Below are 25,647 nucleotides of genomic sequence, written 5' to 3' on the forward strand. Positions count from 1 at the left end.
TGTTGCGCTCCGTCGGCTTTGGGTTCGAGGCTAAAGCCTGCAGACAGCCGGCACGGAACTTGTGTTTATCAACAGCGAGGACCACATTAAAGAAATCAGAGTGCACGAGGCGATAGGAAATACTGTTCCGATCATAATTCCATAGGGTGATGAGAGAAATAAGAGTCGGTAAAAGAGAAATGAAGCTTAGTCGAGCGGCGTCTGCCTCGGCGCGCTGCGGCGCGTTGCGCAGAAGCGATGCGCAGTGGCACGCGGTGAGCATTGTAGCGCTGCTTCACGGCGCTCTGCTGCGAGCTGCTGCACGGCCCCGTGGTGCGCGCGGCGCACCGTGGACCACTCCAAGACCCACCGGAGGACCGCTGGCGGCACAGGGGTGCTCACCGGCTTCACGCCTCGCGGGCAGGTGCACGCGGCTTCGCGGCGAGCTGGCGGCACCGCTCCACACCTGGCCGCGGTGCACGGCGCGGTGGCAGGGGCGGGCCAAGGGAGGGGAGCGCGCCGCGGCTTCGCCTCGCGGCACCAGCGGCGGAACCAGAGGGGAGCGCACCGAGGCTGGTCCACCTTAGGTTCGGTTAGGTTTGCACTGCTCAAGATGATGACCTGCTTAGGTTGGGAAGGTCAAGGTGTCCAAAAGTCCGACCCAGGGGCGGGTCCAGACCTGCTTAGGTTCGGTTAGGTTACCCACGCTCAAGATCAGACCTGCTTAGGTTCGGTTAGGTTACCCACGCTCAAGGTGTCCACAAGTCCGACCCAGGAGACAAGTGTCCAAAAGTCCTACCTATACTACTGACGCGGCACTGGGGAGGCCCGCTTCGCTCCTGCTCCCTACCGATAGGGGCGAGGTGTGTGTGTGTGTGGGGGGGGGTCAATAACTTGAAGGAACATATGTATTAAATAATATGCAGGTTAGATTGTAACATAAATTTTATTTCTTTTCCTTCTAAGGAATCTTAGGTAAGAGGCCAAAAAGACCATGGAGCTAAGGTGTCTAGCACTCAGCCTGTTTCTCCTCGAGTTTAAAATAAAGCCCGCCTTGGACCACACTCTCTCGCTTGTTGCAGCAGTGGCCAGTTTTCCCACACGGTAAAAATACCTCCTTGGAATCCTAGGGGATTTTTTTCCCAAAACCCGGGGCGAGTTGATCCATTCCTAGGGACTCCCTAGGAACTGGGTTCAGATTCCTAGGGACTCCCTAGGAAAAGGCCGCTTCGGCGCCCCCGGCCCCATTTCCTAGGGACTCCCTAGGAAATCGGCACGATTCCTAGGGAGTCCCTAGGAATTCATTTTCCCGAGGCCTTGCGCTCGCTGTTCGAGACGCATCCGATGAATCAGAGGTTAGAGTCCGTCATTTAGGCAACTTGTATCGAACGGCATGATGCGTGCGGACGTGCGCAATTGGCGTGTGCGAGTGCAAAATGTGTGCGCCCTGGAAACGGGCACGCGTTTTCGGGAAACACGGCGCAAGGTGGTGTGGAACTCCTGCAGACTTCCGCAGGGCAGCGCCTGGATCAATTTTAAAAATTGACTGAACACACCTCACCTTGCAGAATTAGATTCGTCTCAACAAGAAGAACAAAAAATGTCAAAAATATCATGGGTTCAAATGGAAAATGAAAGAGTTGTAGAACTTCTAATGTCTTTTTGACCATTTTGACAAATTGACAACACTGTCTTGAGTAAAGCTTTTAAACATAGCTGCAATGCTATTTTTCGTTCTTTCTTTATCCTTTTAACGGTGGGGATGCATGTCCAAATTTTGAACCCCCTACCTTAACATTATGCGGGAAATTGAAGAAAAAACCCTTATTGACCGGATTTACCCCCCAGGTAGTGAAAACCCCTGATGTTCAACTGTAAGAAAACGGCGACCCTACGAGCACTCCCGAAACCCAAAGTAAAGCCAATGACCATATAGTATGATAAAATTTTTGTCAGGGGCTGAACTTGACGGTAAGGTACGATAAGTACATGGAAATGCGAGGGAAAGATGCAGCTTTTTCTATTTTTTATGGTACTCAAATTTCGTGAAGCGATCACAGGCAAACGGTTTGACCTCCAACTTTGGCGATTTGCAATTCTCCTTTCAAACTGATTATCTTCCTCTGTTAGGCGGGCTTTTGAGTTATCTTCACTCAAACCCAGTGAAAATCGAAGTGTCCGGAATTACCCCGTGTCCGGAATTACCCCACTCTCCCTTACGTAGGGGAGGGGGGGATCCAGACGTGTCCAAAACTGCGTAACGTAGTAAAAGAGACCACTGTGAGAAAAAAGTACGGAACATATCTGGTCAATAATTTGCCTGGACCGTCCGTACTTGCCAACTACGGAACGTTCCGTACTTTTTTTCCGTACCCATTTACATGGGTTCATATGGAGCAGGTACGGAACGTTCCGTACTTTTCTCCGTACCTCCGTACTATATTTTTCTGTACCATTTCCGTACAAAAGTACGGAATTTTTTTCAGTGTGATGAGTCACACGCATTTAATCTTCCGAAGTATTTTGAGCATACATTATACAAACTAAATCACTTCATTACGCGAAGAAATAGTTCGTAATAGGGCATTTCGGAGAAGAGCTGGGACGGAAGTTGAGAAGAAATCAAGAAGAACAAATGCCGGACTTAAACAGAATACAGCTCTGCGGATGCGGCGACGCAGACGCTCACTCTCACGAATTTTTCATACTTTGTTCTTCTTGATTTCTTCTCCACTTCCGTTCCAGCTTTACACCGAAGTACCCTATTCACGAAGTATTTTCTTTGTAAGCTCATGTATGCTATAAATACCTTGTAATAACTACCTGCTTTCCTATGTAAGGCCGAAAATAGTTCGTAAGGTTTTCTCCGTGCATGTCAAGTCTCCCTTTGAAATTTTGAAGTGTACTGCCTTGACGCGTTTGTCCTTTTGTGCAGCACGATGAGCATGGACGCGGTCTGGAAGCAACTGTCGTGCCCCAGCTTGTGGGAGGAGAGCAACGGCTTGCCCTGCATCCCGATGCCCTTGAGTGTGGCGAGCAACGTCTTCGACGAGCTGGACGCTTCACCCACGCCCTGGCACCGCGTCTTGGACATGGTAAGCAACGACTCCGCCGTCTGTGATCAGTGTTGCGAACAAGGGGAGGGCGTGGACCCGATAGAAAGGGCTGTAGGACAATTGCCGCCTTATGTCATTAAATTGTTTTGGGAGGTATAAGTGTATAAGATCTGCACAAAATTGAGCATGCGTTTCGATATGCACGAATTTTATGCGCAACAACGCACACTTTCGTTCTTTCTTACGCACAAATTCATGCATCTCAAAACGCATTCTCAGTTTTGTGCGAAGCTTTTATATCCCGTGAAACGGGGTAATTTCGGACACTCGGTGTAATTTCGGACAACTCTGCCCGGAAGCATGGCGATGATGCTCCCATCTAACGGCCAACTTGGAGGCTTGTCCCTTTGCGCGCATCGCATCGGCTACACTTCAAACCATCTGATCAATCACCCGGAGGCCATTACACACTTCCGTGCTTACAAGGGACCTATGTTAGGTGCTTCATATTCGGGATTTCGGAAGGTCATCTTGGTTGATTAAGGTCGCGCTTAAAAGTTCGTGCCCAAATACATTACAACACCTTTTAGACGGAGCATAAAAAATGAAATTTTCACTATAAAATAGGGGTTTTGTGAAAATTTGTGAAAATTTCATTTTTCATGCTTTATTTCAAAGGTGTTGTGATGTGTTTGGGCACGAACTTTTGAGCGTGATCTTAAGGGGGCACACCAGTGAAAATCGTCAAATTTTTGCCTTCTTTTTTATTTTATCTTATTTTTCTGCTATTCATCCCGAGTCGAATGCCGCAAACCCCACCCCAAAATTCCAATTACTTTGGCTTGTGCACATTTTTGAAGTTGCTAAAAGGGTTATTCTTTTTGGATATTTTAGACCAATTGTGAACGTTCAGGTTTTTCACTTAAAGTTTAATTACAAAACCCTTGAACCACCCAAACGCAGTTAAAAAAAGGGTCATTTTGGCGCAAAACGAACTTAAATACTTCAAAAGGCGCATTTATAATCCGAAAAAACACGTCAAATCTATGTTTCTACTAAAAGGGCTTTTTCTCAAAACACCTTTTTTGTACCTTTGTGCCACTCTCACGGGCGCCAAAATAGAGATAAATTAATGCGGTTTGCGGCAAAATGTTCGTTAAACTTGCGTCTATGGTCTGAACCTCGGAAATGACCATCCCATAAATAGGACGTGAGCTGCAGCCATGAAAGCGCAAAAAATTTGGTTAAAAAAATTGTTTCTATTTTTGCCTTTTGAAAAAACAAATTCAAAATCATTCTTTTTGCATGCCCGTGGTTCAGACCATAGCCACATGCGTCCTGTTGAGAAATTTTCAAATCCCGTGCTCGAGGCTCAATCCAGAGAGGCGGAATCGTGGCAGGAGTGAGACGAGGTCGCAGAAAAATGAAGTGCACTGGCGCATCGTCTTGCCATCGCCACCCCACCCTCCCATACTGATTTTTCTTTTCTTTGATATGATTTTGAGCCACGAATAAAATATCAATCGAATACGTAGGTTACTTTTCTCAGAATGATCGTTTTTCAAAACCTCTACATTTTCACTGGTGTGCCCCCTTAAGGGGAGGTTCTACTGAAAATCTTACTTTCTCCAAATTGAGTCCCATTATCAATATTCATTGTAAATTTAAAGTATTTCATAGTAAATAGATAAATTTGAAGTTTGGAGAGCAATACCTAGCCCCCAACCCAGTCGAAGAGGAATTTTCTGCTATTTCCAGTCGTAACTTGAAAAATTCTCCTACGCAAAGTATTTCAACGTAAACTAATGTTCTGGGCATTTTTCACTTCTTTGGTTCATAATTGATAAACCGTGGCATTTGTAAGATACTGGGACTATTACAAAATCATAAGCTGTGTTTTTAAGACAGCATGTCAATAAAATTTCATGAAAATGTTAAAAATTCTGATATTTTGGTGTCTTTTATTCTGAAAAGCAACGTCAAAATAAATTTGTTGGGTACCATGTCTTGGTGATGCCACGCTTTATTGCATATGAGCCAAAGAAGTGAAAAATGTCCAGAACATCAGTTTACGTTGAAATGCTTTGCGTAGAAGAATTTTCTAAGATATTGCTAAAATAGGCTGAAAAAACCTCTTCGACTGGATTTGGAGGGAGGTATTGGGCTCTAAATTTCATGTTTGACTATTAACTATGTTTTACTATACATCTGCAACAAATTTTTACACTGGGGCTCAATTTGAAAAATGCAATAATTTCAGTAGAACCTCCCCTTAATCTACTAAGATGCCCTTCCGAAATTCCGAATATGAAGAAAATTTGGATATAACACCTAGCATAGTTCCCTTGTTAGTTACACAAAAATTCATGCCCTTCAAAACGCATGCCCAATTTTGTGCGAAGCAGTAATTAAGTCTGTTCAACTTCGTTCTAAGGCTTTGGACCAAAAACTACTAAGTAATTAAGTGTGCTGTAATCAACGTGGTGTCTTCCTTCGCTAACAACTTTTCTTGTCTTTCCGTTGATCTCAGATTAGCGTAGCGTACGCATACTGCACCCATAAACGCCAGGCTGATGCGATCGCCCTCCTCAGGGACTGCTATGTGTACCTACTGCCGCAGCCGTACTGCCAGCATGATTGTGCATTACTCAAGCAATACCGGTGAGTGACGATTCCGAGCTCTACGAGGATGAAAGAGTCCGTTTCTTATTTCAGGCGAGGTGCTTGTTCTTAACTCACTCAAATTTGGATGAGGTTTATCTCACATCCAAATTTGGGGTACTCTGCAAACTTAACAGTGTACTCAGTACACTTTGTTCTCAGTCGAGTACACTCTGTTTAGCGTGTACTCACGAGTACGTTCCCATGAAGGTGTACTCAGCTGTACATATTTCCATGGAAACAAAGGTATGTAATGATCTCAGCACACTCTGACCGGAGTGTACTTACAAACTGTTGAATTTGCTGAGTAAGGAAAGCTTCCCTTCCGAAATTGGGGCGATAAAGAGTAATCTGCAACCTTTACTCACATCTTGGGAGCGTGGCATGTTAAAACAAGCGTGACAAAGTGTCACACTCCTTCGAGCATTGTGTCACGCTCGTTCGGATGTGAATTTATCATCAATTTTTCACATTAGTGTTTTTGTTGTTTTTTTTTTGGAAACCCTGTACACTTAATTATTTGATATGGGTAAAATAGGAAGTCTCGAGAAGGATAATTAGCCTAAAGCACCCTACATTTCGGTCCCCTTCCATCTGTTAAAAGCGTTTCGGAAACAAAGGCCATGTTCTCACAATCTCCTGGCCCTCAGAAGTATGTACTTAAGATTTTTCTTCTCATAACCAAACAATATTCTGCGCGAGTTTTATTCTACAAGACTTTCTTTTGTTGTATGGGAAAACAAGGTGCAGTTCTTCCTGTAATACCGACTAAGTATTACTACGCCGTCTAATTTGCATTATGAAACCAAGAGCTAAGTAATACTAAAGAATAGGTTTGCTGCACCGTGTTTTCTTTGCAACGCTAAAAAATGCTTCGCAATACAGAAGTCGTCCTTCGTAGACCCTCAGACTCGTGTTAGCTTTTTTCTCTCCATTATTGACTTTTTATACTTTGCTTACGTAGTTTTTTAAGCAGCAATAATATGCAGTATTTCCTATGTAATCATGTACAATATTGTTCACTATAAAGACTCAATTGTCATCAATTATTGACTACTATTTTTTTAAAAGCCAATTTCGCACTGACTCTTGGTCAATAGCAAAGTGACTACACTGATAGAAAAGATGCTGTAAATTAACAGCATATATCCTGTTAAGTTTTTTAGCAACACTTGTTGTAGAAGAACGGCATTTTGTTAGACACTGAGTCGTTATCCAACAGCAGTGTTGTAAAAAGGGATGATGGCTCTCTGTATCTGACCTCTGACAATAAGTTATTGTGGAACAGAATTACCATTTCCAAATGGCACCAACCTGTTCATAAACAACACTTTTCTGTTTTCAAACACAATAATTGTTATACATTTATTAAAAAAATGTCGAGGGTCCTAATAGTCTTATCCACTACCAGCAGTCATTCACAAACGCTCTTTTCTGTTTACAAACAGCACTGTTCTTCAACGTGGTCTCTCTGTTATTCACTAAAAGGAACATTTGTTTTGTAACAGTGCGTGCAGTTCTTGGACAGTTCACCGCTGTTTAAAAATTGGAAGTGTTGCTAAAAAACTTAACAACACAAATGCTGTTCAGACAACAGAATTTATTTTGATATAGTTGAAGTTTGATTTGAGCCGTGAGCTGCAAAATGCTCCAGCAAATCTTCAATTGAATGGTGTTGTTTTTGGCCCGTCCCGTTTATTTTTTGTAAAAAAATGACGGAGGGACGGGCATATAGTATGATGCATGCTGTGCGTCCGTTCGTTCGTCCGTTCGTTCGTTCGTTCGTTCGTCCGAGGACTTCCCGCGGTCCGATCTTGACCAAATTTGGTATGCAGCCTCCTTGGGTGACCCTAAGAACCGCCCGGTGGCAGCAAATCCGATCCGAGCCCCGGGGGCGCTGCTGCAGGTGCATCATGGTCTACATGGGGTCGAGGAGGATCTCGGCAACGGATGCAGCTAGCAGGGCATGTAGGGGTATTTTTGGAATCGGTGCGACGAGAAAAAACCAATGGTGCCACTTTCGAACGAATCGGAGAAGTTCGGACCCGGGTTCAAATCCCAGTGGGGTATTTTCGGAACATTCTTTTTATTCGAGTTTTTGCATTGTTTCTGATGTTTTTGAGGGTGCTGATGACGAAAACGACATTTATTTTGACCCTAGACCCTGGTTTAAATTCGTCAGGGTTAAACAAAGGCGAAATTCACACATTTGTTAATGTACGGGACGGGCCAAAGTTGCCGATGTATATCGCTACTTTTCCTGTTATTAAATGACTGGATTCCGTTCCAAAACAGCATACATCATTAATTTTACAAACAAGATGTTCTGTTTTCCAGCATTGGAAATCGTTCAATAACACTATATTTGTTGTTTTCTCCAATGATGAAACTCGCTGTTTCCTAACAGCATTTGTGCTGTTTTAAGTTCCGATGACACGTGCTGCTTAAAAGCAAATCACTCGTTGGTAAATGTACTGTTTTCCTACAGTTTCTTTTAACAGTGTATAGTCAATATAAGGAACAAAATCTTTTATAGATTTTAAGGAAAGAGTACTTTTTTATTGTTATGTTAAATAGGGGTAGGTTGGGGAAGAAAAGTACAAAACTCGTACTTTGCACTGTACAGAAGTTCCAAATGAGGATTCAACTATTCTGTTCTCGTGAACTTGTAATCCAATGCCTTCCTAATGAAATGGGTCACTGTTTATTGATTATACATTGATTACATTGATTTATACATTACGTACAACATGCCAAAATGTATGTGATTTCGGAACTCCTCGAAAAGGGTAAGTACACCACCGGGAAAGAAAAGTACAACGAAAAGAATTGCGAGTTCGAACCAGGAGACCACCAATCTTGGCTCAATACAGGTTTACCCCTAAAGTGTAGAGCTTTCACTTGCCATTAGTTCAAATTTCGTCAAAATCGGTCAATTGGTTATGATTCTATATGGACTCATCACAGAAGGTCCTAGAAGCATTTTCTCAGAGATAGGTGGGTACAGCATTTTTGTACTTTTCTTCCCCTTTTCACGTAAATGCCCAATAACTTGTATATTTCGAGTCTACTCTACAAATCGAAGAGTGTATGGTATGCTCTAACTGGAGCATGCCTGCAAGCACGCTCTAGCTAGCGCATGCCTGCCAAGCATGCACTTACTAGCGCATACATGCCATGTACACGCTTCCTGATGCAGACAACTCCCTATCCCTTATGCACTAGATGCATGCTTCTGTTAGCGTGTACATGGCATGTTTGCACTAGTTAGTGCACGCCTGGCAGGCATGCGCTAGCTAGAGCGTGCTTGCAGGCATGCTCCAGTTATAGCATACCATGTACACTCTTCGATTTGTAGAGTAATTCTACAACTTGTGCTGACATTTTTTGCTTGTCTCGCCTAATCAAATCTATTTCCGTGATCAATTCAATTTTCGTTTCGCTTTTAGTTTCTTAGAGGGTGTTCTTTTCTTCCCCAATGCCTGTACTTTTCTTCCCCAGCCGACTGTACTTTTCTTCCCCATTTCCTTCTTACACTCATAAAAAATTGTGTTGAGGCGTAAGAGCATCGAACGGCACTGTTTTTTCAAAGATGGTGGTCTAAGCTATAAGGTGGTACCTTACATTGGACTGTCGGCTGATTCTGCAGGAAGCTGTACTTCAAAGTACAAACATTTAAATATAAGATTTTCATAGTTATTTTTAATGTTTTTATCAAACGTACAGTTTGATTCTAGACATTATCTGTAGAACTGGGCTGAATTAATTTTTTGTCAGCGGGATGACCAATCTTTCTAAAACCACTAACGTGATGGTTCAGTGTAGTTTCAGTTCGGAGATATAACGGGTGTTCTTTTCTTACCCGAGCCTCGAGTGTACTTTTCTTACCCTACCTACCCCTACTCTACTAACACTGTGAGAGTGTATGAACTTTTGTGTGCACCGAAGGCGTGAGCATGGCTTTCTCCTTGGCCTTAGCCACCCCCTGGTGCACTGTGGGAAAAAATCACAGCAAATCCTGTAGTGATTAGTACAGCTGTCACTGTAGTTCAGAGTACAGGATTTACTGTACTTTTATAACAGGATCTACTGTACTTTGTACGGGATTTACTGTACCACAGGAGTGGAGTACGGAATATCCTGTACCAGGTACAGTAGATACTGTAGCCAGGCACGGTAAAACCTGTGTTCTGAACTACAGTAAATCCCGGCAAAAAAATTAACGGGATTCACTGTGTTTTTTTCGCACAGTGTGCCATAGAGAGCACTGGTAGAACTGAAGCGTACTTTTACGGCTTTCTTCAAGTGTAGTAGAACTACTCTCGGCTTCAAGCGTAATTCTCCATTTCACCCCTCTCCCGCCTATCTAAATGCATGGGTGAATTTCTTCTCTACGCTTAACTTCAAGCGTAAAGTCTTCAAGCGTAGTTGTATGCTTGATTGAAGCATACAACTACACTCTAGTTTACCAGAGAGGGAGAGAGAAACTGACAAATCTGGTTCGTGTTTCCAGCCCCGCCATGCGCCACGTGCTGGACTCCTTCTGGGCCGTCCTGGAGTGGGGCCGGACAGAGGCCACGACGCCGTCGCCCATGCTGCTCGCCTTCATCAACACCATAACTCCCTTCCAGCATCTGAGCCCCGACCTTCAGGCCGCCGTGCACGCCATCCACGGGGGAGTCACCAAGATACAACACGGTAGGAATCTAGCACTACCCACTCAAGTAGAGTTGTTTTCTGCAGTTTTCGGCGTGTTAAACTCGTAAAGGATAACTAAATTTTTCCCGGACTCTCGCTGTACCAAATTTGACCAATTTTGGTCCAAAATATTTTAATCGAGTTTGACGTTGATCCCAGCATTTTTTTGTGTGCTGATAACGAATATTACTTCCGTTTTGACTCTGTACTTGCATTTCGATCTTAAATACGTCATTTTGGACCAAAATTATCAAGTTAAGTCTTTGGTTATTTCCTGCGGTGTTTGGTACGCCGGCCAAGTCCAAAGTGCTCAAACGCTTGAACTAGAGTGTGTCAGGTCGCAACGCTCAGCCACTACGCGCCCTCTAAAAACGGCGCGTACCTTAAGGTTACATATTATGAGCCGAGTCGCTGTTGGTAGTGAACGCATTTGTGCAATGTCCGCTATGTCACACGAAGACATAAGAATTTGCGTCCGGAATCACTGACAATCCATATGCTACGAAAAAAGCACACATGGTGCAATGCATTAAAACATTGCATCACACGAGCGATGAGAAAGGGGTGCATTGCTCCACTTGAGGATATTCTCAAAGCGTTGGGATTCTCGGTATTCACCGTTAAAAAATGGTTGTACAGAAACAATCAGATGAGTGAAAATTTAGTCGTTCCAAAACATAGAATTTCATCATGAACCAAAGCGAAACAACTGTCGTTGTCTCAAGTCAGCGACAATTTGTCGTTGAAGAACAATATTCTTATTATCACCCTTAACGATACAATTTGTGTGGAAACAACATCTTTTGCAATTATCTGCTCAATTAAAGCGAATTATGAAAATTCATCTTATTTGTTCGCCAAGTCATAGTGAAATTACTATTGATAAAAAAAGAACCATGCAAAATAAATAAAGCGACAAAAGTTCTCCATAAGTACTTGTCGCAGACATAACAAAATCTTTTTCTACTTACAATACTTGTCGTTGACTTACAACATTTGTTGTTGGTCAACGACTTGTTTTTGAAAGTGGACTGTTGATGTGTTATTACAAGTTAGTCGTTGTGAAATTATCCTTTAGTTCCTGTACGACTATAGTTTAACAAGCTATTCGTTCCACAACAAATCTTGTCGTTAAAAAAATTCTGAGAATCATTGAGACCGATTCGACTCATTGATAACAATTGTTGATGTTTGCAGACGTCGCCCTTTCCTACCTGGAGCGTTGCATCATGATGAACAGGCTGGAGGGTGAGTGGCACTGGATGAAGGGCAACAGCTTCTGGTGCGGTGATTCGGCCGTGGAGCACCTGCGGATGGCCCACCGCCTGCGCCCGGGGCCCCACACTGCTCTGACCCTGGCCGAGAATCTGCCCTTGGACAAGTGCCGCGCCGAGGTGGCAGAGCTGCTGGGAGAAGTCCTCCGCCTCTACCCCGACCACCCCTACGTGCTGAGCCACGCCGGCAGACTGCTTCTTCGAGTACGTTCAAAACAATTGCGAAATCAACTCCACATATCGAAGAGCGCACATAGTATGCTCTAATTGGAGCATGCCTGCAAGCACGCTCTAGCTAGCGCATGCCTGACAAGCATGCACTTACTAGCGCATACATGCCATGTACACGCTTCCTGATGCAGGCAACTCCCTATCCCTTATCCACTAGATGCATGCTTCAGTTAGCGTGTACATGGCATGTATGGACTAGTAAGTACATGCTTGGCAGGCATGAGCTAGCCAAAGCGTGCTTGCAGGCATGCGCCAATTGGAGCATACAATGTACGCTCTTCGATTTGAAGAGAAGGAGGTAGGAGTGGGAATTTTTAAGAAAATTTTGCTGAGTTGCCTACCATTAAAGGCGACACCCAATGCGAGAGTGTTTTATTTTTGATTTTCCAGGTTCATGGTAAAACCAAGACCATGTTTGCCGAGGCGGAGCGCCTTCTGCTGCGCTGCCGGGCTGCCATCGGGGACCGCTGCTTCCTGCGCCTCCGCCTGGGCTACTTGATCCAGGAGCAGGGCGGACGAGCGGACGAGGCCAAACGCCACTACGAAACGGTAAAGAGGAGTTCAAGTTCTAGGCTTACAAGGGGAAGGGCCACCAGACTTAAGCGCCGTTCTTTGCAAACCCAACAGTGTACTCTCTCTTACTCACTGTAGCGTGCACTCTCGAGTACACTTCCACGAGAGTGTACTGCAATGATAGGTGTATTAAGGTGTATTGATCTAAGCAAGCACATTGTCGTTAGAGTTTACTCGTCTGAACACACTCTCGTTAGGTAGAGTGTACTCAGCCGAGCACTGCAATCACCCAAAAGTGCACTTGTGACTACACACAGAGTAGAGTGTACACTAGGGTGGTCCACTTTTTTTAAAAGTTTCAAAAATTGAGGAGCGCCGTCCAGATTCTGAAAGTAGGTGCGAAATCATGAATTTTGATATAAATATGATAAGATTTGGACCATTCTTAGGGGTCCATCAACGCGCCTGAACTTTAAAGAAAAGTTGAAAATGTAGCGGTATACTAAAATCGATGCTGTTACGAGAGTCTTTGTCCGATTTTCGATTGCAAAACGGCGATCTTTTCAGAAAAGTGCGCTCTACTTGATGATGTACATAAAATGACGATCCGACGTATTGCCTATTTTCCAGGGGCGTACAATCCCGTTTTTAGCCTCTAAATCCAACGTGTTCTTGCGTTTTGAAGGTGTTTGAGTTGTCCGATCGGATTTTTTGGGTCACCATTCGACGCGCCTGATCAAAACCTTTCGAAAAATGTCTCAGGCGTCAAAATCGGTTGGTTTGCCTACTGTACAGGAGCAAAAAACCACTGGAATTCGCTTAAAATTGCTTTTTCGGGATACAAAATATCTTGTTTGGCATCGGGTCGGATTTCTTGTGGTGCCATTTGACGTACCTGGTCAAAAACTTTCGATTACCGTTCCGAGCGCTTGAATCCAGAGGGTCGCGTATCCTACAGACGAATTTTTCGACATTCGACATTTTTTGCTTGTAGGGTCGGCAATCCACCGGATTTGTACACCCAGGACGGTAATTGGAAGTTTTTGACCAGGCGCGACAAATGGCACCACAAGAAATCCGACCCAATGCCAAACAGGATATTTCGTATCCCGAAAAAGCAATTTTTAAGCGAATTTCAGTGGTTTTTTGCTCCTGTGCAGTAGGCAAACCAACCGATTTTGACGCCTGAGACATTTTTCGAAAGGTTTTGATCAGGCGCGTCGAATGGTGACCCAAAAAATCCGATCGGACAACTCAAACACCTTCAAAACGCAAGAACACGTTGGATTTAGAGGCTAAAAACGGGATTGTACGCCCCTGGAAAATAGGCAATACGTCGGATCGTCATTTTATGTACATCATCAAGTAGAGCGCACTTTTCTGAAAAGATCGCCGTTTTGCAATCGAAAATCGGACAAAGACTCTCGTAACAGCATCGATTTTAGTATACCGCTACATTTTCAACTTTTCTTTAAAGTTCAGGCGCGTTGATGGACCCCTAAGAATGGTCCAAATCTTATCATATTTGTATCAAAATTCATGATTTTACACCTACTTTCAGAATCTGGACGGCGCTCCTCAATTTTTGAAACTTTTAAAAAAAGTGGACCACCCTAGTGTACACTGGTAAAACTAAAGCGTAGTTGTACGCCCTTCTTGAAGCGTACAACTACGCTTCAAGGCAATTCCCCCATGCATTTAGATAGGAAGAAAGGAGCGCATGAACTTTTGTACGCTTGTAGAAGGGCGTATTGGCTGTACGCCTCACGAAGGGCGTAATAGTACGCCAGTGTACTAGTGTACTGAGCAGACCATGCAGTTTGCGGAGTGGGACCCGTGGCATTGAACCGGAGGGAACCGTAAGCGGGTGATTCCGTGCATAGAGGGTCATTTTGGATGTACCAATTTTTTTTTAAAAAGTTCAACTTTAGGGGCTAAATTTGGTGTAGGTGGCATACATAGTACCCCACAGTATCCCTCTGAGCGTGGCAGCGCTACAAGTTGACTTTCAATTTCATCCCCTATGAAATACGGCGGAATTTTCAGAAATAATGACGGAATTTACAGATAGCGGAATTTACAAAGCGGAGTGTTTAGTCTCCTGACCCGCTGGGTTACAAGATAGGTAAAAACTGTTGACGGTGTCATTTTGAGCATCCAAAATAGCGTTTTTCAGCGGAGGTTGTGGGAACTTTCTGCGTCAGATGGAGGAGCAACGGCCCGAAACGGAAATTACATCTATTTTTACACCCTTACCGTTTTTAACAATTCTGACGGCCTGGAAGCGTCGTTTGACCGCCCCAGGTCCCGCAGGCACGGGCTTCTGGCAGCGTTTTTTATGTTCTTTCGATCCCAAGTGGTCGCGAGGTTCTTAAACGAAAAGGAACCCCAGTAGACCGTCAGTTGTGAAAGCAGCATCGGTCACATGGTCACACGGTGGACATTTTCCCATAGGCTGTTTCGGGTTCAACAAGTGATGATACAAAGGTCACCTTTCGTATTTTTGTGAAGAATAAGTCAGGGAAGAGAGTGAAATAGCCAGGTTTCTTTTGATGTGGCTCAGTCATATACTACAGCATGGCAATGTTGTCTTATAGTTGTTGGTGACCATGACGGAACTTACAAAACGACACTTTAGCAGCTTACAAAACCTAGAAAAACAAAAGTTAGATTGACTTATCCACATGAGGACATGGTCTTCATTTAGTAAAACAAATTTGAATTGCCCTAGCTACCAAATCACCCTCAGTTCAGGCGCAAGGCCCCGGTGACCTGAAATGACCCCCTACGCACGGAATCACCCAAGCAGCATGTGTGAGGCAAACCGTGACCCACGCTTTCAAGCGTGGGACAAACGTGGCCCACGTGAGACATCACACTGATAAAACTAATGCGTCGTATTACCCTTCTTTTTCAAGCGAACACTGCAAACCCAGTCCCAAAAACCCATGGAGCATCCCATGAGCTATGGGATGTCATGGGACACCATGGGCTGATTTTTCCCATGGGGAAGATTTCCCATTGATTTTTTGCACCATTTCCCATGGGGTTGAGCAACCCATGGGGAGATGCCCCATGGTGTGTGTCCCATGGGAGCACTTCCTTGCCATGGCAGAGTGTCTAGAAAGAACATTGTCTCAATTGCCTCCGTCTGCGAGGAGCACTACATTAGTTAATGTCCGCCTTACCTGAACTTTTCACGCTACAACCGATTTTGCAACCAGATTTTGTCTACAAGTCACCGTTGACTTGATATTACCTAAACGTAAAAATAAGACGGAGACTTCAACGCACGGGCAGGAATTTTATCCCATGGGAATGGCGATGCCATGGGAAAGTTCACACCATGGAGAAGCCCTCCCATGGTGTTCATCCCGTGCCATGGGAAACGACCTTTGTTTTCCATGTGACGCCACTTACCCATGGTGCTGACCCGCGGCCTCATGGGATTTCAGTTAGTCCCCATGGGATATGTCTCATGGGATCCCATGCGACCCATGGTTTTTTGGGACTGGGAAGCCAGGGGTAAGTTTACTTGCCACAAATTTGGCAAGCCGTTTTGAATGCCAAAATTAGGCAAGCTATGGTCAGAAATCTTCGTGAGCTGCTTGCCAAATCTTGGCAAGCTGGGGGGTATTTTCAGGCTAAGCTTGCCAAATTTTGGCATGCTGGGGAGTATTTCCAGGCCAAGCTTGCCAAGTTTTGGCATTCAAAACGGCTTGCCAAATTTGTGGCAAGTAAACTTACCACCGGCTTTGCAGTGAAATCAGTTTACTCTTGAAATGAAGCGTAGTTAGGCCATCCACTAAGATTCCCCCTATATAAATGAATGGTGGATTTTCTAGCCTATGTTCTATTTCAAGCGTAACGTATTCAAGCGTAACTTTTTGCTTGACTCAAGCATAGAGTTACGCTTTAGTGTTACCAGCGCACTGCACTGTGCGAAAAAACGTTTGAGTGCCGCCTTTAAATCCAAGGGGATGTCTTGGTTTTATTTTCAAGAGGTTTGAGTGAATTTGCCAAGTGGTCTAAATCAAGATTTGTTTACAAAAATGGTTTCGTCTTGACAAGTCAAACAAGAAAACGTCAACACATCTCGTAGGTTTGGATCGGAAATTAAAACGTTATTGAGCTTCAAAAGTACTTTAAATGCCATTTTTAGCCCATTTTACAAATTTTGTAGATGAATATCTGTTTCATTTCCCATTCAAACCTATGACATGCGTTGACATGTTTTGTTTGTCTTGACGACACGAATCCATTTCTGTCGCGATATCTCAAATTGGACAACTTCGAAAATTCACGCAAAGCCCTTGGAAATAAAAGGAGACATCCCCTTGGATTTCAAGGCGGCACTTTTACCGTGGCCATTTCACCCCTGATAATGATGACAACGTTGCTTTCAGGCCTGCCGCCTCAATCCTGCGGACGCGGGGAACATCCGGATGAACTACATGGGGGACTACTCCAATTGCGTGCCTATTTCCTTGGACAACTTGAGCCGGATGTTCAAGTAAAGCCGGTGCCTTCCATTTCCACGTCGCCTGCGTGTCTCTTGTCTTGTTTGCGCAGTTCTGTGCCGACTGCGGTTGTTTTATTTTATTTTGCCTGAGATATTTATTTATGCTGAATCAAGTTGTTTCAACGAGCCTTACGTGTTCTATGGCAAGTTTTTGTTGAGTGCCAAAGACATCTAATTACATTTATTGCTGATGCTCGAATAAAATGTGTCCCTCCAGGTTTGCTAGTTTTTTCTTCCACTTTCATTCATTTTACTACACTTTTACTACAAATTTTTGTAAAAAAAACCGAGTTTGCGATTCTCACGATTTATCGCATCCTGGAGTGCGATAACATTGTTATTGCACTTTTTTTTGCAATAACCACCCCATATCACATTATTATCACATTTTTTCTACGATAACTTTTTATTGCATTTTCTTTGTAGTCATTATCTCAAAAATGTGATACTTTATTGCAAAATTTAGCTATGTTTTTTTTTATTTCAGACATTTAGTTGTCATCATAGCAAAAAAATGTGACAAGTTTTTTATTGCAAAATATAGACAGTGGTTATCGCAGTTTGAATAACAGTGTTGTCGTCTAACTCTGGCAAGTGTTAGTAATTCGCATGAGGGCATGCGCACCAGATAGGAAAACTTTGAAAAAGTCCCACAGTTAAAACCAGGAACTCGACCGAGCTACAGGCCTTCGAACTCACACGATTTGTTTGCCGCCTGGGGCTCGCCTTCTGGCAAAAGGTCGCACTGGCACCGTTTTGGCTGAAAATTTGTTTCGCAAGAAATCGGCACTGCGAGGCCGGAAAGTCCTGTTTATTTTATCACAGCCCCTCTCCGTACCCAAAACCACGGAGATCGTGGACTTTTAAAGACGGGGCCCACTGCAGAAAAAAACCATCTTAATCTTGAGTGTGTGAAGCAGTTTACGAAGATTTTTTGCTATTGCTCTTAAACCAGATCCAGTTGACCAATCAGGATCTTGAGAAACGGATGGACCAAGAATAATTTTTATTCTTGATTCGAGTAGATCTTGATGACAATATTTGCGTGCCCTTTGCTAATAAATACTTGCGATAAACGTGTTATGTTCATAGCGTTTGGAAATCTCCTTGCACTTCAAATGACGACTCAAAGCGTGCACGACCTCGCAACGTGATATTCTTGTCAGGTACGTATACGACAGGTTTCGTGTCGAGTAGATCGTTTCGGTGATGCTATCACGTAGTTTCCATCGCTGTTCCGCTATCCCAAATCGTGCTATTGGGCTCGGGCTAGCAAGTGCTCATTGCAATGCGCCGCTATGTTCCGGGTAAGTCGATGCCGCCGGCAACATTCCTAGCCGCGCTCGCTCCAAATCTAATATATAGCTATATAGCAATATATAGCCCCGCTGCACTGGGCTCGGCTCGGTGCTCGGCGCTGCTCGGTGCCGAATGAACTCAGCCGGACAAGTCCGAGACAAACTAGATCGCTTTCGGGCCTACTAGCTTAGCTGGTCAAGGTGCTGCCAGAGCGCTATAAAGAGGGCTACTCTCTGGGGCTCAAGGTGCTACCTTCGGGGCAGTCCGATTAAGGCAGCGTATGTAGAGAGACGGGGCGGGAGTCAGACGAGTCGGGCAGAAAATTAAGACCGGGCGCTGAATTCTACTTTCAGACTCGCGGGGCAAATTATTGGCTGAGCGATAGCGAAGCCCTTGCCGTGTTTGGGCGCGCTGAAAAGTGACTGGTCGTGCGTCTGTCTGTCTGTGAGTCTGTTTGTACTCACCAACGATTCTCAGCAACTACAGTGGCTATAGTTTCAAGATTTCGTATTTAACGTCGCCTTAGTACCCCCCAACACGAGTTTGTTTCAAATCGTTGTTAAGTATCGTTTGAAATATTCAAAACATATTTTTGAATCAGGTTATTAGCATGGTTAGGTTGGCAGCACTCAGCACTCACCAATTTCTCATAAGGGAGTATGGGGCGATTTGTAACAGTTTTTGGAATCCTCTATACAAAATTAAGAACATTCTGCATATCGGTGTCAAACTTGTGCCAGTTGAGCAGTCTGGCCCTTCATCTAGACTGTGCAGCTCCATTGGATCAATCTGGAGTCCGTAATCTTTGAAATCTAAGACGCTTTCCAAACCCTTGCATGCTGTTACGAATCGCCCCAGCATGGGGTGATTTGTAACAGCCATGGGGCTTTTCATTACATCCTACACATTAAATGAAACATCGTCGGGAATGTTATCTCCTCCAGCAGTTGTTCTTCGGATGTCCTGCAGACGCCTTAAAATCTGCATTACAAGCTGCCGTTGACCGCCTCAGCATTAACTGACCGGCTATGTCAACCCTAACCTCACTTTTTTCAATTTTGGAGGTCAGAATAGAATAACTCGCTTTAAAATGCATTTTGAGCTGTGTAAGTGTATTGAAATTAGGCAGCAGATGATTCGAGAAATAATTCAAGCATTTAATTGCTAAAACTACTTCAATTCTTGTTTTTATACGGGTCTGTTACGAATCACCCCAAATGCCTGTTACGCAGGAAATCCGTCCCAACCTATCACTGGACAAAGTGAAGGCAACTTATGCCACGTGGTTTCGTTGTAAAGGGGTCACGCTTCAAGGCCCCAGCGGTACTTCGATGGTGATTCATACCTGGGGAGCCTCTGACAGAAACTTCCTTGAACTCCAAATAAAAGATTTGCCTGTTTTCGGTGTACCCTATATTTCAGACGCCCTCCAAATCTAAACCTGAGCACCGATCACATCCGCTTCGATTGTTCAAAGACCCTCTACTTGAAGCGAAAGAGGGGCCATACTCAGATTTTCCTCTGCTCCCTCCACTTAAATTAATAAACGCATTTGTTACGAATCGCCCCTGTTACAAATCGCCCCATACTCCCTTACCTGCGGCAGCGGCTCTCAAATACGGGCAGAAGCAAATAAGCAAATAAAACAAAATAACGAGCAGAAGGGTTTGGAAATGAGATCGGCCATAGTTTTTCAACATTCTAGAATGATTAAAACCCTTTTGGAGTATCAACACAGCGAAATATGGAGAATGGAAGTGCAAATGATTTACGTCTTTCGTTCCCCTCGCCCCTCTCCCCCGTTAGAGGGGAATCTTCTTCAGGTCAGTGCACTTTGACAGAGCATTGTAAAAAGAATGTTTTTATTTTCACCTTTTGTATTGTGGGCATCTTCATATTTCATTTTCTATAGTGTCATCCTCTTTTTTAAATTTTCATACTAGAGGAAATCAGGGAAATGCATAAATAACTTGTGTTGAAATTAGCAGGCATACTTAGTTTGGACTCGAGAAATACATTCTTTTTCAAAACTGCAAGCTGACAAGAGTGCAAAAGTACTAACATGTGTTTATTAATAGAATCAATGTATGCTTGTGTGTATTGAGTTTGAATTGATATTGGGTTCAAAGAGACGACTCAGGTTTTGAGCGGTGAGTGAATTAGTGATTCGATTTAATGAGACGATTCTTTTAACATCACCGAAGTTAATATAACTGGTACTACTCAGTATTGTTTACATGAGTAAGAGAAATTATGTCGGTTCATTAAGTTTTGGGTAGCCTTGGCATTGGACTCTATGTGACGAATCACTGAGTTTGACAATAATTGGTCCCCGTTAACTGGTTCAGATCAGCCTACCCTAAACTGCCACTCTCTTAATATTAACTGTGATAACATGTTCCAATCAATATTGTTTTATTCACTGGTTCACAATGAAAGAATGGCAAAATGTTTCTTAAATATTACTTATAAAATTGTGAATTCATTAGTTAGGAAAAAAAGATATCGAATAGTGACCCAAGCATACAAGTAGCCAATTAAGCGATTCAATGCTGGCAATTGAATGTTACTCGACTGAGGGATTCGCATTGGTGTGGCATCAGGGAATTGGTGACGACAGAGGGTGCTTCATGAAGACAAATAGGAACAATATACAGAAAGAAATTTAGTCTAAAGTATTGTATGTAGTTTTCAGTGTACTAGTCACAAAAACTTCATTTATTTCAATGCCAATCCTACATTTTCATCTAGAGCTACGCAATTTTGGGTCAAACTTTCCAAGTTGAGATTTGTGTGTTTCGCTGTAGTTTTCAGTGCGCTGACCTCAATATTGACATCTAAATTGTCCCCTGACCCAAACTTTTAACACCAGACCTATAATTTCATCCCATATTAGGTCATTTTGGACCAAAAATTTCAAGTCAAGGTTTATATTTTTTCCTGCAGTTTTTGATGTGCTGAACTTAAAAATGACTTCCAAAATTTTCTCAGACTCACACTTACCCAAATTTGGACCAATTTTGGAGCAGAATTTTTAAATCGAGTTTGACGTTGATCCCAGCAGTTTTTGGTGTGCTGATAACGAAAATCACTCCCATTTCGACTTCAGACTTATATTTTTATCCCAAATTAGGTCATTTTGGACCAAAATTTTCAAGTCGAGTTTTATATGGTTTCCTGCAGATTTTGGTGTGCTGAACTCAAGAATGACCTCCAAACTTTTCCCAGACTCACATTTAACCGAATTTTGACCAATTTTGGACCAAAATTTTTATATTGAGTTTGACTTTGATCCCAGCAGTTTTTGGTGTTCTGATAACGAAAATCACTTCCACTTGTGCCCCTGGTCTAAAGTTCACTCAATATGAGCCCATCATTGCACATTTCGTCTACTCAAGCAAAGTCCAAAGTGCACAAACTATGTCAATTCGCATCGCTCAGCCACACTACGCGCCCAGACTAAACGGCGCGTACCCCTAGTTAATCCTTGTCAAGTCTGAATTTTCAGACCGCCACGTCTGAAATTTTTTTCAGACTACAAGGACCGTATTTTTGGACCTGCGGTCCAATTATTAGGACTCTAGTCTGAAAACGAAATTCAGACGGACAAGTCTGACACTTTCGGTCTGAATTTTCATAATTTTTCTAACAGTGTAGCGATAATTGAGTAACTTTTCGGCCCGTTCCGTTTACTTTTTATTATTTTACCTGAGGGACACTGCGATTCCAAAGGCAATGAATGTAGCACATGTGCAGCGCCTTCAGACATTGCACCACATGAAGTGCACAGGCGCGGTTAAAGGATCCTCCCGACAGGAGCAGCGATTGTGTGTATTTTGCCTACCCACAGGGGCATGTGATGCTGGTTGCCTACTGTCAGGCGTTTTGTGAATCGGGGGAGGGGGCGGGGATTTCCCCCTTTTTTTCTCCCATTTAAACTGCGCCTGTGCCATAGCCACATTGCACCTTACTCTGCAAACTCATCAGTGTACTCAGCACACTCTGTTCAGCGTGTACTCAACACTGCAAGAAAAAGTGTGAATAGTACAACAAAAACTGTACAATAAAAGTACAACAGGGATTGTACAAAGTACAACGAGAGCTGTACAAACCACAACGAGGCCTGGACTGCACAGCACTCGTCATGCCGGTCCCATTGTACTTTGTACAACAATTGTTGAACTTTGAAACTTTGAAAGTACAACAAATACCTGATAAAAAAATTGCCAGAAATGTGTGTACTTTTGCTGTGGTATTTTCTTGCAGTGAAAAGTTCATTCCGACGAGAGTGCACTCAGATGGCAGTGTAAGGGAGGGTGGGGTACAATGGGACACGGGGCACAATGGGACACTGTCAAATTAGCCACCTTGCGGTGTTCGTAGGATCTGCGGGTTACGCTCGATTATAGGCCAATAGTTGCCATGTTAGTTTCACAAAGTGGGAACTCTATTCAACTGAGCGTTCTCTTGGCAGGTCGACGCAAAGTGCGAATGTAAGAAAAACGAGGCAAAACTAGCAAGACCGGAGAATTTTGTTTTTCCTCTAGCATTTAAAGTATTTGTCGCACGTTCGTGGCGAGTTTACCAGTGTGTTCGTTGGTCTTTTGAGGTTCACTGAGACTTGTCTGGGCGCTCTGGCTTTTGGGGTTTAAGAGCTAGAGCGTGTCCAGTCCAGCGTGTCGTTCGGGGCACAATGGGACACCCTCGTTTGGGGCACAATGGGACGTGTTAATCAAAGGGCTTTCAAGTTTTGGTTGTAGTTTATGTCTAAATGAAGCCAAACCATACGTTTATTATGTTATTCACAAGAATTTTGTCATCACACATTTCTTTTGTGCTTTTATTGTATTTAACACTGCATATTCTTTATTTGTTACACATCTTACTCCGGTATTTTTTTTAAAGGCAACCAGTGACGTAAGTTCTATTTCAAAATAGTTTGTGACGAAAATAGATCAAAACCTGTTGCCTACAATTTTTTTAATGCTCCTTCGCTTTATTTTTAGCTCATAAAAGGGTGTGTCCCATTGTGCCCCGAGGCTGTCCCATTGTGCCCCAGCCCGGGGCACAATGGGACAGGTGACACTTTTCGGCAAAATGTCCCCACAGACCAAAAATGCCGTAAAATCAATTTTTTGTTCGAATAAAAGTTATAGACAAATAAACAAAGAACATTTTGAGCTATCGGGAGACATTCTAGCTCCAACGGTCTCGGATCTAGGCCAAAAACAAAAAAAGCGTCCCATTGTACCCCACCCTCCCTTACACTGTGCGAAAAAACCACAGTGAATCCCGTTAATTTTTTTGCCGGGATTTACTGTAGTTCAGAACACAGGATTTACCGTGACTGGCTACAGTATCTACTGTACCTGGTACAGGATATTCCGTACTCCACCCCTGTGGTACAGTAAATCCCGTACAAAGTACAGTAGATCCTGTTAAAAGAGTACAGTAAATCCTGTACTCTGAACTACAGTGACAGCTGTACTAATCACTACAGGATTTACTGTGATTTTTTTCCACAGTGTACTTAGATGAGTACACTCGCACGAGAGTGTGCTCAGATCATGGAATATATGTAGTTGAGTACACGCTCGTGGGAGTGTGTTCGTGAGCACACGCTGAAAAAAGTGAACTCGTCAGTACACGCTGAAGAGAGTGTACTCGTGAGTACACGCTAAAGAGTGTGCACTGAGTACAATGTTGAGCTTGTAGAGTACGTGTAAGATAAAAAATCAATCGTGGGTCACGAATCAATTGTGGGTCATTTTTTTCGACGGGTCACAGCAGACTCGACGGAGATTCAATCGATTTGAATTTCACGGTAGACCTTCCTCCAGCCTTTCTTTGTCTCCCCAAATAGCGTGTGTGCCCGAGCGACGACTGTAACGGCTCCCATCAGGCTTCAAAGGAAGGCCCTTCAAAAAGTCGTGAAAATGGCGCCCATCCAAGGAGGCGAAAAATCGTGTGTTTTTCAAACTGCCACCAGAGCTCTCAAAAAACGCCCATTTAGGCCGGCCGCGCCAGGCCGACGCGGCCTTCCTACCGCTGAAAACGGGCCGCATAGCCGTCCCGGCCTCGGCCTGCGCAGGCCGACCGGCCCGGCCTAGCGGCTGGGTGATCGGCCGGCGCCAGGCCGCGGACAGTCAAGCGGCCTGTACTCGGCCGCCTGTTGTGCGTCGGAAAGTGACGTCACGCCCACGGCATCGGCCGCCTCGGCCGAGCCCAGCCGTCTGATTCCGAACACTGCTTCGTCGCTCTGTCTCTCTCGCACCCCTACGGACCGCCCCATGAGTGCGAGAGAGACAGATCGACGAAAGCAGTGCTCGGAATCAGACGGCAGGCGGACCGGCGAAACACCGGCCTGGGCAGAGGCCGCGTGCGGCCGGCTGCCGGCCGGCGGTCTCCCGCAGAGGCCGGCAGAGCCGATCGGCTTCGGTCGTCATTCACTGTGGAAAAAAATCACAGTAAATCCTGTAGTGATTAGTACAGCTGTCACTGTAGTTCAGAGTACAGGATTTACTGTACTCTTTTAACAGGATCTACTGTACTTTGTACGGGATTTACTGTACCACAGGGGTGGAGTACGGAATATCCTGTACCAGGTACAGTAGATACTGTAGCCAGTCACGGTAAATCCTGTGTTCTGAACTACAGTAAATCCCGGCAAAAAAATTAACGGGATTCACTGTGGTTTTTTCGCACAGTGTTCGTGCATTTCCGGCACTGTCTCACTCCAATTCCCGATCCCGTGCGGCCAGCGAGGAGGCCGCTCGGCCTGGCGCGGTCGGCCTGAATGGGCGTTTTTTGAGAGCTCTGACTGCCACCGTGAAGCTATCACGATATCAAATGGGACGCCCTTGCTGATTTAGGTTCATAATAGGTCAGGAAAAAAAAGTTTACCCTAGTACAGCCGAAATCATTCGATGCCATGGTGCGCGGGTGATGGCAAAGTAGCGTTCGCTACCATGTCAGACCCATTATTTTAGACGAATTTTACGGTAGTTTTTCTGCTTTTATTTTTTGCTTTCTGCGCTTCTGAATGACTGATGTATCACAGTATATTCCATTTTTCTGCTCTGTCACATTAAGTACTACGATACGAAGGTTATGTTAAGCTTAGGCTACAGCCCCGAATGACAACGCTAGCTCTTACTTCCAGTCTGCCATAAGGCTTTGTTTGTTGGAGGAGGGGGGGGGGCATTGCGGGGCTTACATAGCGCCCGGAAGGGGACCGCTCTCCAACTGCAGGCTGGGCACCCGAGGCCAGTCCGGCCCTGTTATAAGGAGTCCAATCAATCCCTACAAACTAAACATTCTGACTGAAATACATAATAAACTGTAGCAATACCTCATGATGACAGGGTGTGGTGTTGGATTGTCTACCACACCGGCGGCCCTACAATATGCACTA

The 25,647-nt window shown here is 44.2% G+C and overlaps 1 protein-coding gene across 3 annotated transcripts; it reads left to right on the forward strand.

Annotated features, from left to right (window-relative positions):
* Window positions 1–222: 222 nt before the first annotated feature.
* On the forward strand, window positions 223–17,152 carry LOC117643724. 3 transcript variants are annotated; one of them, XM_034382785.1, is made up of 8 exons: window positions 2,454–2,497; window positions 2,769–2,814; window positions 2,915–3,074; window positions 5,566–5,696; window positions 10,210–10,394; window positions 11,592–11,872; window positions 12,290–12,448; window positions 16,819–17,152. In XM_034382785.1, the coding sequence occupies exons 1-8, from the start codon at window positions 2,470–2,472 to the stop codon at window positions 16,927–16,929; spliced, it is 1,101 nt and encodes a 366-aa protein (XP_034238676.1). In that variant the 5' UTR covers window positions 2,454–2,469; the 3' UTR covers window positions 16,930–17,152. The 3 variants fall into 3 exon arrangements, with proteins under 3 accessions (XP_034238677.1, XP_034238678.1, XP_034238676.1); XM_034382786.1 differs by lacking the exons at window positions 2,454–2,497; window positions 2,769–2,814 and adding an exon at window positions 223–254; XM_034382787.1 differs by lacking the exons at window positions 2,454–2,497; window positions 2,769–2,814 and adding an exon at window positions 2,217–2,270.
* Window positions 17,153–25,647: the final 8,495 nt, after the last annotated feature.

This window comes from Thrips palmi, unplaced genomic scaffold (assembly GCF_012932325.1).
Source record: "Thrips palmi isolate BJ-2018 unplaced genomic scaffold, TpBJ-2018v1 HiC_scaffold_17, whole genome shotgun sequence".
NCBI lineage: Eukaryota > Metazoa > Arthropoda > Insecta > Thysanoptera > Thripidae > Thrips > Thrips palmi.

Excerpts from the sequence above, each read along its gene's own strand:
- LOC117643724 (XM_034382785.1), top strand. The coding sequence starts at position 2,470 with ATGAGTCACACGCATTTAATCTTCCGAA. Across the intron at positions 3,075-5,565 it reads GGCACCGCGTCTTGGACATG|ATTAGCGTAGCGTACGCATA; the intron begins GTAAGCAACGAC and ends CGTTGATCTCAG. Across the intron at positions 11,873-12,289 it reads CCGGCAGACTGCTTCTTCGA|GTTCATGGTAAAACCAAGAC; the intron begins GTACGTTCAAAA and ends TTGATTTTCCAG.